The 13380-nt window shown below is 37.7% G+C and overlaps 1 protein-coding gene across 2 annotated transcripts in view; it reads left to right on the plus strand.

Annotated features, from left to right (window-relative positions):
• Positions 1-5158: 5158 nt before the first annotated feature.
• Positions 5159-13380, plus strand: part of galnt2 (UDP-N-acetyl-alpha-D-galactosamine:polypeptide N-acetylgalactosaminyltransferase 2) — an 81169-nt gene continuing 72947 nt past the window's right edge. For both annotated transcript variants that reach the window (XM_016534732.1, XM_016534733.1), the window contains exon 1: positions 5159-5407. In XM_016534732.1, coding sequence (XP_016390218.1) covers positions 5312-5407 — 96 coding nt within the window. In that variant the 5' untranslated portion in view covers positions 5159-5311. The remainder of the gene's footprint in view (positions 5408-13380) is intronic.

Raw genomic sequence — 13380 nt, forward strand, 5'->3', positions numbered from 1 at the left:
AGCACTTGAGGCTCTTCAAAAAGGAAATTTCTCAGGTGTTTTATCTTTAGTTGTGCTTTAGTATTGCTGACAACCATGTCATTCACACTATCCTAGAGTGGAGGGATCCAAGAACAAGTTATTGACTATGCTGTTCTGGCTTTTCAAGTGGCACTTGGCTCTGTGAAACATGTAGATGTGCGTCTGGTGGGCAAACTCATGGTGGAGCTGTTTCACAACTGCTCCGTAGGTCGTATATTGCAGGGATTCCCAACCACATTCCTGGAGCACATCCACCACTGCACATTTTGCATGTCTCAGTTCAAACATACCTGATTCAGGTCATCAGCTCATTAGTAGAAACTCCAAGACCTGAAATTGGTGTGTCAAAAGAGACATGCAAAATAAACCAGAACCAGGAACGTGGTTCGGAGCCACTGCTTTAGAAGACCTGGGGCCTGTACCATGATGGTGGCTGATCAAACTCAGGGTTACAGGATTCGTTTTGAGTTGACAAAACCAAACCAGTCCAATCCGGCTTTGTTGGTACCATGAAGCTGATCATCAACTTTCTCTGTCAACTCAGGCTTGATCCTGAGTTAATGGAGTGCGTGCACATGAATGTGTGACATCAGTAATTTGCAGCCAATCACATGCCTTGAAACTGTGATTCACTTTTCAGAGTCAGTGCGATTCACTACCAAAAATTAAAAGATTGAACAATATGAAGAATTTAAATACATTTACAAAGCAAGATGAAACGATCTATCCATGAAAGAGGAAAACTTAAAAACATCTTACCATATAAGTGCAAGTAAAAGTTGTAAAGTTAGTTTATAGAGTTTATAATATTGATAGGTATAAAAACACTTAAAAATCTAAACTCATATGTAGTCATGTTTACAGCTATTGATTCTAAAAAAAAAAATAATAATCTCTAAAATTAAGATGATTTTATCTTTAAAAATGTTTTACTATATAGCGTCCTTTAATTTGGAGTAAGAGAAACTGGAGGAGTGGCTTTATTGCGTCAAATATGTGTCACTTTGCTTGAAGCTGATTGGTCAAATTTCGGTTTGAGATCTCTAAACCAGAACATAACCTTCCCCAGAGCAGGTTAGCTGTGGAGCATAATGGCGATGAACACTGCTAAAAGCCAAACCACTTTCATGGTACCTAAAACCCAGAGTTGGCACAAACTAAACTGAAACTTACCTGGCTAGCCAGCTAAACCGTCTTCATGGTACAGGCCACAGGTTTGTATTGTTGATCTTCAAGAGTTGCAACACCCTCATAAGATTCACAGAACCTCTGCAGCCATTCCTGTTTGAAGTTTCCCCAGCTTTCATTTCCTTTGTTCAGCAGAGTCAGGTAATAGTGGGTACCCTAGAATTGGTGTCTGTAGGGGGTCTTGCATGTAAGCGAAGGACTAGAACGGGGCAGAAAGCATCCCAGCCGGGATGATCAGACCAGTGGATGATGGCCAAGTCTGTTGAAAAACAGATTCGCCTCATTAGCCCGGGTGAATGCTCAAATGTAGGCCCTTAGATACAACAAACCATTGAGATACAACAAACCAACAAACCTTAGATACAACAAACCAACAAACTCCAACTTCCCGGGGAGCAGTTGGGGGTTCGGTGCCTTGCTCAAGGGCACCTCAGTCGTCAGTTGAAGGGGGGAGAGAGCCCTGTACATTCACTCCCCCCACCTACAATCCCTGCCGGTACGAGACTCGAACCCGCAACCTTTGGGTTACGAGTCCAACTCTCTAACCATTAGGCCTCATAATAGTCAGCTGGCCTTACCTTTGAGGTTTAATCGCTCAGTGAGAGTGTTGACATGTTTGAAAATGTGCACCGATATAAATATAACTTATATAATATAAGTTGTCCTTTGGAATCAAATTGTTTTCGAATGTTATTGTTTTTTCAATCAAGGTTAAGAGTGGTCATTGACTTCATGTTGTTATATAGTACAGCAGCCAATTTTGAGAATGCTGTCATTTCCCTATGGAGATGATACTTTCATAAAAACATGTTGACCTTTTATAGCCACTTGGAGATCTTTATTTTCCATAAACTCCCTGGACGTTTTTACAATTCACTCCAGGCTGTATCTCAGAACAGAAAACATCTTATTCAACGTCTTTAATCTTGACATAATTGTACACTGAAAATCTGTCATCAGAATTAAAACTTTTTCCCTGAATGGCTAAACGTCCACTGGGCGTTTATGCAGAGGGATATTCATGTGACATAAGAGAATAAAGCATATTTTTGTCACCACCAACATGACAAAACGGGTAGGTTAGAATTATAATCATACTCCCTGCCTAAATATGGCAGTTTAGGCATATAGACTCTCATTTCATTCCTGTTCTCAAGGCATCATGACTTCTAGAGGAAATCTTTACAACTGATTTTGGGGGGCACTGAAAAGATTGGAAGGTTGAGGGAGTAATAAAGCATAGAGACCTTTTACAAAATATGGATACCATAGGAAATTATACATACTCTCCAATTGTAGGCTATGAGCCAAATGTTCCCACGGTAAAGAGGTTTTTGATGCCAAGTTTATGAGCAGGAAATGCACAACCACACAGTTACAGAATAATAATACGATAAAATGTGATCAAGCTTCAAATCTGCTAGAATTTGAAGAGTGCCAGAATATTGTATAGGTCATTTGAGATCGTTTTTTCTGTTATGAAGGAAGACTGACAGATTTACGTTGTGATGCAACAGATATAAGTACCGGCCCCATAAAATCATGGCAATTCAGATACAGAAAATGGCTTAAAACTTGAAATAGGTATGGGAAATCTTGGTGTCTGCATTTAGTCTATTGCCGTTCCTAGATGACATTTGAAAATATTATTTAAATTTCATCCTTAAAAGCTAAAGGTTATTTTACATTTAGATATATTTTATACATTCAGATATCAAGTTCACATTTTTTAATTCTTATAACCTATATGTTGGTGTCATCTGCAAATAAATAAACCATTTACCTTATTATGATATTATATTTGAGAGGCCTGAGTCTTGGCACATCATGATTGAATCATCTGGCTATTTGTTATTTCAGACACTCAATCCTAATCAATTTACAGCACACTTACAACATCAACAGCTGTCCTGGAGCAATCTGAGGATAAGTGCTTTGCTCAAGTTTGAAAAGGGATTGAATGGGGTGCCACTTGCCAGCCCAAATCTTTAAAGGCAGAGTAAGCGATTTCTGGTAGCCAATGTTGATATTTGAAATCACCAAGCGCTGTGTGTACACAAAGATCCAGTCTGCAGTGCTTGTCATCATATGAAAAGTAGGTAATTCAAGTGTTTCCTTGGAAGTGCAGCAGTGTTTCTAAATCTGCCTCGTCCTTTATTCAAATTATTAGATGGCTCAAAAACATTTTGGATCTCGGGTCAAATTTTAATGAGTTATTTAAAACTGAAGAACCTAGTTTGTCTAACTGTAGCTTATATTATTCATTACAGTAAAGCTATTGATAATTTAAAGCATTTTTTTATCTATACATTAGTTGGCTTTTTTCCACAGGTTTTAAAAGACAGCCAGTGGACCCATTTTGATGAATAAATGAATGTCACCTCGGCCGTCTAAAATCAGTCATCAGACAGCTATTGCAGGGACCAGCGCTGCTCATCTTGAAACCTCTGAAGGGCTCTTTCAAGTATTTAAACTAAATCTCATTGAGATTCCAGCAGACATCCAGCATTGAAGTGTAAAACTGCTTTCATTCCAGTGGAAAGTTTTTTTTTTTCTGAAGCTTTTATTAAGCATCACACTTGGGCTCAGCAATGGTCCTGACACACAAGACAGTAAAGGGGTGAAAGGTGGGAATGATTCTGGAGCAGTGGCTCTCAACCAGGGGCCTTCTGCAAACTTCTAGAGGGCCCCAATAAGTCAAAATTAAAATGATTTAAATTTAGTTACATTAACATAATCATAGAGAAATAGTTCACCCCAAAATGAAAATTGCTGAAAATGTACTCACCCTCAGGCCATCACACGAGATTGTTTCCTGATTGGAACAGATTTAGAAAAATTTAACATTATATCACTTGCTCAACTATGGATCCTCTGCAGTAAATGGGTGCCGTCAGAATAAGAATTTAATCTTGCACTTTTTTGTTTTAGTGTTTTTAATCATTTTAATTAAATTTGCTGATATAAATTACAGACATGAATTACAGCGTGGTTGTTTACTACCACAGGGATACTATTAGATTTAATTTTTCTTAAATATTTATTTATTGTATTTTTATTTATTATTTTTACATTTAATAATTTGTTGTTTTGTCATTTGTATTTGTTTTTTAATGTCTATATAGGTTTTCAATTTTATTTCAGTTTTAGTTAAGTAGTCTTTTTATTTTATTTCAGTTAACACATTTCAAATTTCAAGTAATTAAGTTTTATGGTTTTGGTTTTATTTCTGGTTGACTATATAACCCTGAGTCACATAAGAGACAAGGACCTCAAATACAGTATTTATAAAGTCTTTTGTAATTGAAACTACTTTTTTGTTTTTAATTTAATGCTGGGTATAACAACCTATGGTGATATAAATGTAAATTTTTAACAATTAAAATATACAAAACATTTTATTCAAAGGTTTAGCTGTTTGAGACTACCTGCACATAAGCACCAGGGACCATCAGGCTGGATTTACATTTTGTTGAAAAGAGGCATAATTTACCGTTACGGGGCCTGGAATATATCACTGCTGACACATAAACTTTTGTAAGATTCACTAAATCTTTCCACATACGTTTCATTAAATGCATTTTTTGGTGAATAATTACTTACTAAGTTAAAAAATTAAAACCATTTGCTAAAATTAATAAATTAGTAATCAGTGAACAGCCGGGCAAAAGACATTGTGCAGGTTGCGCAATATAAGGCAAGCACACAAATGTACATTAGCGAAAAGTGAGCATATTTTCATATGATTCCGTATAATTATATAACAAAATGTGTTTGTCAGAAATCTAGAATGAACCAAACAATGATTCCTCGGCGCATCTTGAGCATAGAGGTACAGGCTAACGATGGATGTCTCCACCCCCACCACTCCTCCGTCCGCGTCTCTGCGGAGCGTGATTGGATTAAAGTCGGTTACCCTTTCCCCTCTAACCCGGTGATGCTGGCTGTTTCCTTCTTCTTCCTCTATCCAACCGCTGCTGCTGGTGATTTCGTGTTAGTTGGGCGCTGTAGCCACAGCGAGACGCAGACCGAGGACGTCAGTGGCTTTTCACGGCACAAACCCCGAGACAGCCACTGTATTATCCCATCCAAAATCACAGCAATGCGCAGGAAATCTAGGGTATTATTATGTTTCGCTGTGCTTTGGGTTCTAGGCATAGCATATTATTTCTATTCGGGGACAACGCTGAGTCGAAAGGTAGGTTTTTCTGTTCGCTTCATGTTGCATGCTGCTGGATTGGTGCTATTATAAGTTGTTAGGGGTGACTGTGTCGAAATATTTCGTTTGCGGATGAATGAGGAAAAACAGTAACTACGGCGAGAGAACCAGCACGTTTAAATAGCCAAAGTCTGCTGAGTGGACTCACAAAGATAGTGTTATCGTTCCGTGCTGTGATTTCAGTGCCAGACTGTCATATAACCGCGTTTGCTTTAACTGAATTCAGAGCCCGCTACGTTGTGCGTGTTTCTAAAAGGCGCTTTATTCCGAAGTCATTTTTAAAAGCTTTGATACGCCGAATTTCTTAGGAGCAAGAGGAACGTTAACTGCTTACAAACATGAGCTTTTCGCTTGTGAATGTTACAGGGTAAATTAATAGGCTACATGAGCTTTTCAGTTTTTCAAATTAGTAATTTTTTATTATTAGGCTAATATTTAGTCTGGGACATTTTACTGGTGGTAGGGACTATGATTTTTCTCCGTGACTCGAATCTTTTGAATACGTTCACTGAAAGATTCGTTCAGACTCTGTCAGTGACGCTTTCTGCAGTTTACGTCGTTACGCCAGTAGGTGGCGACACAATAGAGTATGTTTGTGTGTGCTATGAGTCGTTGAATCATTCACGATCAAAAGGTTTTATCTTTTATTGCAATTTACGTCTAATCTACTGAATAATGAGATAGACTTAGTCTTAATAATGTGTTTAGTCGTCATTAAAGCTGCAGTCCGTAACTTTTTGTGTGTTCCAAATTTACCAAATTAATATAATAAGCGAGTACATTGTGAATCCATTTTGCAAACCATGTTTTTGTCTTATCCTGAATTTTTATATTCAGACTATTTCATACTGGTACTGGTGGAACCACTGCGGAGTAGCCCAGTACCTGCGTGATTCGTCATAGACATAAACAGAGAAAAGTAGCTCCGGCTACAATGTTCTTCCACAAGATGCACGCAGTTCTGTTTATTAACCGCTAGAGTGCCAAAAGTTACAGACTGCAGCTTTAAGCATATCTGAAGCGGAGTGATATTCAATACAATTGGTAGTGTGAATGTGCAAAATTTCTGGTGTCAGTTGCTTCCAGTTTATTTAACTGCACAATAATATAGTTTTACTATTTACTGTACTTTGTTATTCTTCTATCTACCTATTGGGCTAATAAATCATACATCTCGCCCATTAACAGGAAATAGCTTATTTCCACATTAAAAATTAAGAAGTGTGTGTGTATGTAAATAAAGTCCCGGTGCATTTGGACTATGCCGTATATCAGACTGTTGTAACAACACAAAAAATTGTGAACTGACTGTCATACAAAGAACCATAATCTTCCAAAAAAAAGACAACAAATTTGCATTTACAGTAACTTTTGATCTCTAGAAGCTGTATGTCTGTATCTCATTAATCATCACTTGACAGTGTGTACATATTGCACTCAGTTTTGAGTGAGGGTGGTGTACCATGAAACCACACTTTTTAGTAACATACCATCTGTCTCGAAGGAAGTTTGCTGAAATTCCTTTGCTCACAGGCAAATATTCAGCTCGTGTACTTCCCTTTATATTAAATGACGCATACTGTCTTGAGATTTTGTTGTGTTTCGTGCTTTGTTTCCATAGCTGTCCATCAGCCGCAGTCAGCCAACCCATTTTCTATTGTGAGTGCATTTGATATTGTGATCAAGGCACAATGAGGTGAATGGACCGCTGCACATTTGGGAATTGCTCCCTTATGGCACTCTGAATGTACGTTACTGAATGTAACGCTATTGTTTGTAGTGTAGCATTGATCACAGTTTGTTGTTCACAAGTCATTATTGTCCTGTACTGTGGCCCGAAATGGGAAACGATGCATGGCTAGAATAGAAATATACTGGACTTCAAAGACCTTGCTGTTTAGCTAGTTTCTCTACTGGTTTATTGCTGCTTTTATCATATAACCTCATAATGTATGAAGACGGCTGCTTGTGGATTTGTTTTTAAAGCTTTATGTAGTGTAGCATAAGCAAGTGGCTGAACAGCTGGTTAGCGCTCCTTCATCTGGCTCAGGGCACTTTGTTGAATCCTTCTCTACATTGAACGAGACATCGATGCTGCCGTTTGGTGCAGCTTGTGTTCCTTTATATCTGTAAAATTACTCATTTATTTCATTTTATTGAAGATTTTAAACTGACCTGACCTTTGCCTTGTCCTTATGCATTTATTTCTGCGAGAACTGTGCTAGTTGCGCAATAGATTTTAAACAGATGTCAAAGATTGTGTCTCAGCGAGGAAATGAGTTTCTGCAACCAGCGAGGGTGGATGACAGCCCCGGGACGGTGGGGTTGCACAGACGCTCATCACGGATTCTAGTACCTCAGTTATGCAAGGGTCAGATTCTGAATATTTTCCCTATCGGATTGTTTTTTTGGAGCCAAGGCTGGCCTCGGATGCGGGCGGGATAGGAAAACGGGGCTTTTATCTCCACTGAGAAATGCGTTTGATCTGATATCTGCTCCACAACACAATTATTGACATGCTGATTGTTCTGCCCCTGTTGGCAGGATTACAGTGGCGGTGTTGGGATGGGGCCGAACTGCTTTCAGTCACTTGTTCAAATCAAAGCTTGTTAACATCAGGATGAACCAAAGTGCATGACAGATTCGGTCAGCTCTTACAAAGCTGTGTGTGTCTTCCTTTTTTCTTCGTTTTTGCCTTTGATACCAGAGGAAAGTAAGCCATTTGGGTCTGATGAGTGTCATAGCCTACAGATGAATTTGCAGCGAGAAATAAAAGCGAAGCAGGGGCACTAATTTCTTCGTGACTGTGGGTTTCTCTTTCTCATTTTCTGAATTGCTGGAGATGTTCTGCTAAATGCCACTGTTTTGACTGATATTGATTGTTTGTTTTTTTGGGGGTTGCCGATGCCGATATTTTAGAGAACAGGGTCGCTGAAATAAAGCTGATCTATATAGCCGGGTTTTCATCCAAAGTTGCAAATTTAACTTATGCACAAAATTGGAATATCGCATAAAACATTTGCGAACAAGCACTGTTTCCATCCATTGAGTCAAAGAGAACAAAATCGTCGCTTCCTGATAAACTGGCACTATAAATCACTAAGAAAAGTAGGAGAAGCCACTGAATATAATAATTTTCAGATATAATAAATTACTTGCACCTCAGAGCGAGCAGACTAAACAAAATAAATGTGGTCATTGATTTCGGAGGTGGATGCCTGCCGTTTGGGAACGCAGTCGTGTAAGACAGTTCTGGGAGGCAATTATACATAAATACTTTAACGACAGACTTTGCTCGGGCATTTCAGAATGACCATAACATTTCAGATGCTGTGGAACAAGATTGGTCCGCTGTTTAGTCAGGTTTTGCCGTCCCAAAAGTCACATGACTTTTTTTGATGCGCATGGAGGAATTTATTCGGCAAATGCGTTGTTTGCACAAGTCAAAAACCACCTCAAGCAAGCTTAAAAACTATTTTTTGAGTTAATTAAATTTTATTTGAAATTTGCCATTTCCATCACTCGTTTCTGATGTGATTCTTTAAAATGCGCATTAAAACGGTGATGGAAACATCGCTAATGATATCACACTAATAATTTAGCTATTAGACAGAACTACACAGAGAGTGTAAAATAATGAAGATGGAGAATCTGGACATTGGCGTTTTCAGCATTGTCAAAATAAAAGTCCTGCTTTTGGGCTTTGATGATAGTTCAATTGACTACTACTTTTGAGGAAGACGGAAGACCGATGTTAGAAATAGCAAATGCCAAAGAGGCTAAATGTAGCCTACACTTTAAAAAACACTGGGTTAAAAACAACCCAATTTGGGTTGTTTTTAACCTAAGGGCTAGGTAAATATAGGACAGAACCCATCTTGGGTTAAATTTACCCAGCAAATTGGGTTGTTTATTTAACCCAGCATAATGGGTTGATTTAACCCAGTCAAAACAACCCAAACACTGGGTTGTTACATTTGACCCAGGAGTTGGGTAACACAAAAACTACCCAAACACTGAAAAAAATAACCCCAAAAAATGACCCAAAAGGCTCAACCCAGCATTTGGGTTAAAAAAATAACCCAGGATTTTTTAGAGTGTAGTGTTTTGGCATCCCTGTCAGTTTTGTTTGGAAGAACGTCCTGGACATTGATATATGAGGTTACGTTTTACTCACCGGAAGGTGAATTGGGTTTTAAATTTGAAGGGCAGTATTTGAAGACTTCTATCTCTTCCCTGAGATGCTGTCTGCAAAAACTCTATAGCCTTGAAAATATGATGCTTTTGTAGCTCCTTGCCATGGGATGTTTTTCTTCCTCTTATCTACCAGCTGAGCTTCAAAAGACCTCAATATTTTTTGGCTTCTTTTAAGTTGGAAACCAGATTTCACGAGATTGTTTTGTCATCTTGTTGATTCTGCAGAGTTTAATTCCTGAGATTGAATCGGTGGCTTATGTTTTAAACAGAGCATTGAGTTGTGAACTGACTGTGTAAGAGTGCTTCCTGATGTTTTCACATTAGATATGAGCAGCCAAATTGTATATGAGGCACGTTGCTTTTTTATGACCTGACCTTTGACAGGGACATGGTTATGTATCCATAAAGGGTTTTAAAGACACTTCCCCTGAAAAGAGACTCCTCTCTCTTGTGCTGTAACTTTGGATACAATGGATAACTGAGGGACCTTAGTGGTCAGAGGTCATCGGTTAAGGTTTATGACCATGGAATTCCTCTTTCTCAATTCACTCTGTTTTTACCAGATGGAGACAAGGGCTTTAGCTGAAATAGTGAGAGTGAAGGGGTGAGACTTTAGTCATGGAAAAAAAAGTTTTGTCCTTGTATTATCAGCAGGGCCAGTTATATCTTTTAAGATGGGGTTTGAGATGAGAAATCTGTAGTTTATGCAGAAACTAGAAGTTATGTATTTGTTTCTAGTCTTGAATCGGGCTCAACATTTTATCCATTTACAATTAACAAGGTATTAGGGATGCACAATATAGAGTGCTGTTGGAATAAGTCCCAAAACCTGGAAATGAGTTAGCATTGTACTGCTTCTGTCGTCCCAAATTTGGTGTATTTATAAAAAGAAGAAGAAAAAAAAGAAAAGAAAGTGTTTTGGATAAATGCCTGAAATAAGGTCTGTGGTTAATACAACCTCAATATATTTTCACGTTTAATCTACAACATAAAATGTAATACCTCACTCATGAGATTTATCAGAATCTTAGTTAAGGTCATGCAAAGTTAGTCATGCGACTGTGGAGTAGTTCAGTTCATATGCTAACTTGTAATTACAAATGACATTACATTAACTGCATTACAAAAGACATGAAGCATAGTTTTTTTCACAGTTGTTGAAGTGATAACTCTTGACATGCTGTGATTACCTTTGAAGAATTGTCTTGTCCAAAGATTCAACATTTTTACTGAGGTGTTTGGCACCAGAGATGAATTTTCTGTAATATTTGGTAAGATAAAAGTCTCTGTGGGGATTTGCAGAAATCCTTTTCAATTCTCCCACAACTGCCTGTTCAGTTAGGGAGTGAGATATGAAAAATTAATACATCCCTGCTTACCACTTCAGTCTGTAACCACATTGTCAGAGACAATTTCTATAATCTCTCTCCTTAGAACAGTTTTTATCCATTCATGCTTCATACTAGCCTTGTAAACTAAAGCTACTCTGCATGTTCTCATTAAACAGCGCATCCTGGTTGTTTTTAGAGAATGATTAAGTCTGAGTGAACAGTGGAAGAGGAAGGACTATTTGGGTTCCAGTTCAGACTCACCCAAAGGCTTGTCAGCACATTGGCTGTGAGCCAGGAGGCAATGACAGGAGGAAGTGAAACATGAATGGCAAAATCCATAAAAAGATAGGATGAAATATGCACTAGCATAAGAAAATGAAGATTAAAAACCTGGAACTTGCATCTTTGGACACCTTGACTACCAAAGGGTCTGTAAATATAACATGTAGAGGTGAAGAGCGGCAAGCCTGTTTACCCAAAGGGCCAATGTCTAGGGAAATGTATCTCCAGCTGAATGTGTGATTTAGAGAAAATCGATTATCCTCTGCAGAGTAGTCATCTTTCTGTGTTTTTCACATTTAGTTTAGTCATCGGTCTCTCATGTCCCTGTGAAATATGTATGAGCCACTGCGAGATGTATATGAGTGCAGTACAAATGAGAAGAAATGAGCTTTTGATGTTAAGGGTCATTCATTCTTCAACAGGCTTTAGATACTGGATATTCCCCTTGTGGCAACTCAGTGACATCATTCTGTGATGTTATCTTTTATGATTAACGCAGTCAGCTGCCTTATATTGGTCCATAGAGGCTTATACCATAAAAAGAGAGTGTTTTCACGTTATAGGATTCTTTGCAGGAAACATTATTAGTATTTTTTAATATTGTATTTGTAAGTAACCACACAGTCAGTGTTAGTTTGGCAGCTGAACTGTATTTAATTTGACCATTGTACCTGCGTCGCTCAAGGTAAAACTAGCAGGTAAAACACGGAAAAAAGCATTTCTAGACTATACTTTTTTTAGAGGCTTATACCATAAAAAGAGAGTGTTTTCACATGTTATAGGATTCTTTGCAGGAAACATAATTAGTATTTTTTAATATTGTATTTGTAAGTAACCACACAGTCAGTGTTAGTTTGCCAGCTGAACTGTATTTAATTTGACCATTGTACTTGCGTCGCTCAAGGTAAAACTAGCAGGTAAAACACGGAAAAAAGCATTTCTAGACTATATATATATATTTTTTTTTATTCCACTGCTCTGCTTATTGAGTTTGTAAACCAAAAAATGCATTGTGTGTGAATTGTAAGATACACACTTTCCCTTTTATATTCATGTGTATTTTAACCTAAAATCTGATGAAAAAAAATCCATGGACACATTACACATCAACTACCACTTTACATAAATGATTGCCCTTCATCTTTTTGCTTTTAGTACTGTTGGCAAACTAAACATTCTTGTGTCGTGATAACACATCTCTCTGTTTTATCACTCTTCTGCTTCATCATCTCCAAGACAAAACAAAAACTGAGTGCTTGATGTTGATAAGCGCTTACTGGCTCATGCTTTTCGAGATATCTGTTGTGAAAGTAGTTTAGACTTGTTTTTAAGCCTAGTTTCCCACCAGGCAATCTTAGTATGGAGAGTATGAAGCCTATAAAGGCAATATCTGTATTTTCTGAAGGCATACGTAACTCATGATTTTCTTACGTTAGCACGGAGTTCAGCCTTAGGTCATTTTGGTAATATCTGGGTAAATTTTTAAATGATCTTTCTGATGGAGTAGATGTAACATTGAAAATATACAGCAACAGTCTACCTTGAAGATCTATTTTAAGATCAAGATATAATTAGCTATTTAGAAGATTTCGTCACAAGAGCAACATAATCCCCCTCCATCCTTTGAAATAGAGATGAATATCAAATGCACTTAAGTGTGTCTCATTGTTCCCAGTGTTCAAGCCTAAAGGCAGCTCTCTCACAGTTAGAGTGTGAGGACTTCAAAAAAGAACCCATGAAAAATTAACAAAAAGTTAATTATTCTATTTAATATCAGAGAAAAGATTCCTGATTTCATTGCCTGTGTTCTCAGTGGTGCTGTGATTATGTTGTTAATGATGATGTGTCTTTTAGAGTCGTTTAGAGACATGTTATTCAGTGCCATCGTTAAGGATTCACAATATATCTGCACTATATCGGTTACTGATATTTGTGAAATTTTAATTTTAAAGTTATTTAATTGATCAATTTTGGTTGATATTGGATAATTATTAGCCAGTTTGTTTTCTGCCTTAATATTTAAAGGTGACATATCATGAAAATCTGACTTTTCCAGGTTTTAAGTGCTATAATCAGGTCCCCGGTGCATCTACCAACCAAAGAAATGTGAAAAAGATTAACCCAGTAACTTTGTTTTGGTTA

This window comes from Sinocyclocheilus rhinocerous, unplaced genomic scaffold, assembly GCF_001515625.1.
Source record: "Sinocyclocheilus rhinocerous isolate Xijiao unplaced genomic scaffold, SAMN03320098_v1.1 scaffold366, whole genome shotgun sequence".
NCBI lineage: Eukaryota > Metazoa > Chordata > Actinopteri > Cypriniformes > Cyprinidae > Sinocyclocheilus > Sinocyclocheilus rhinocerous.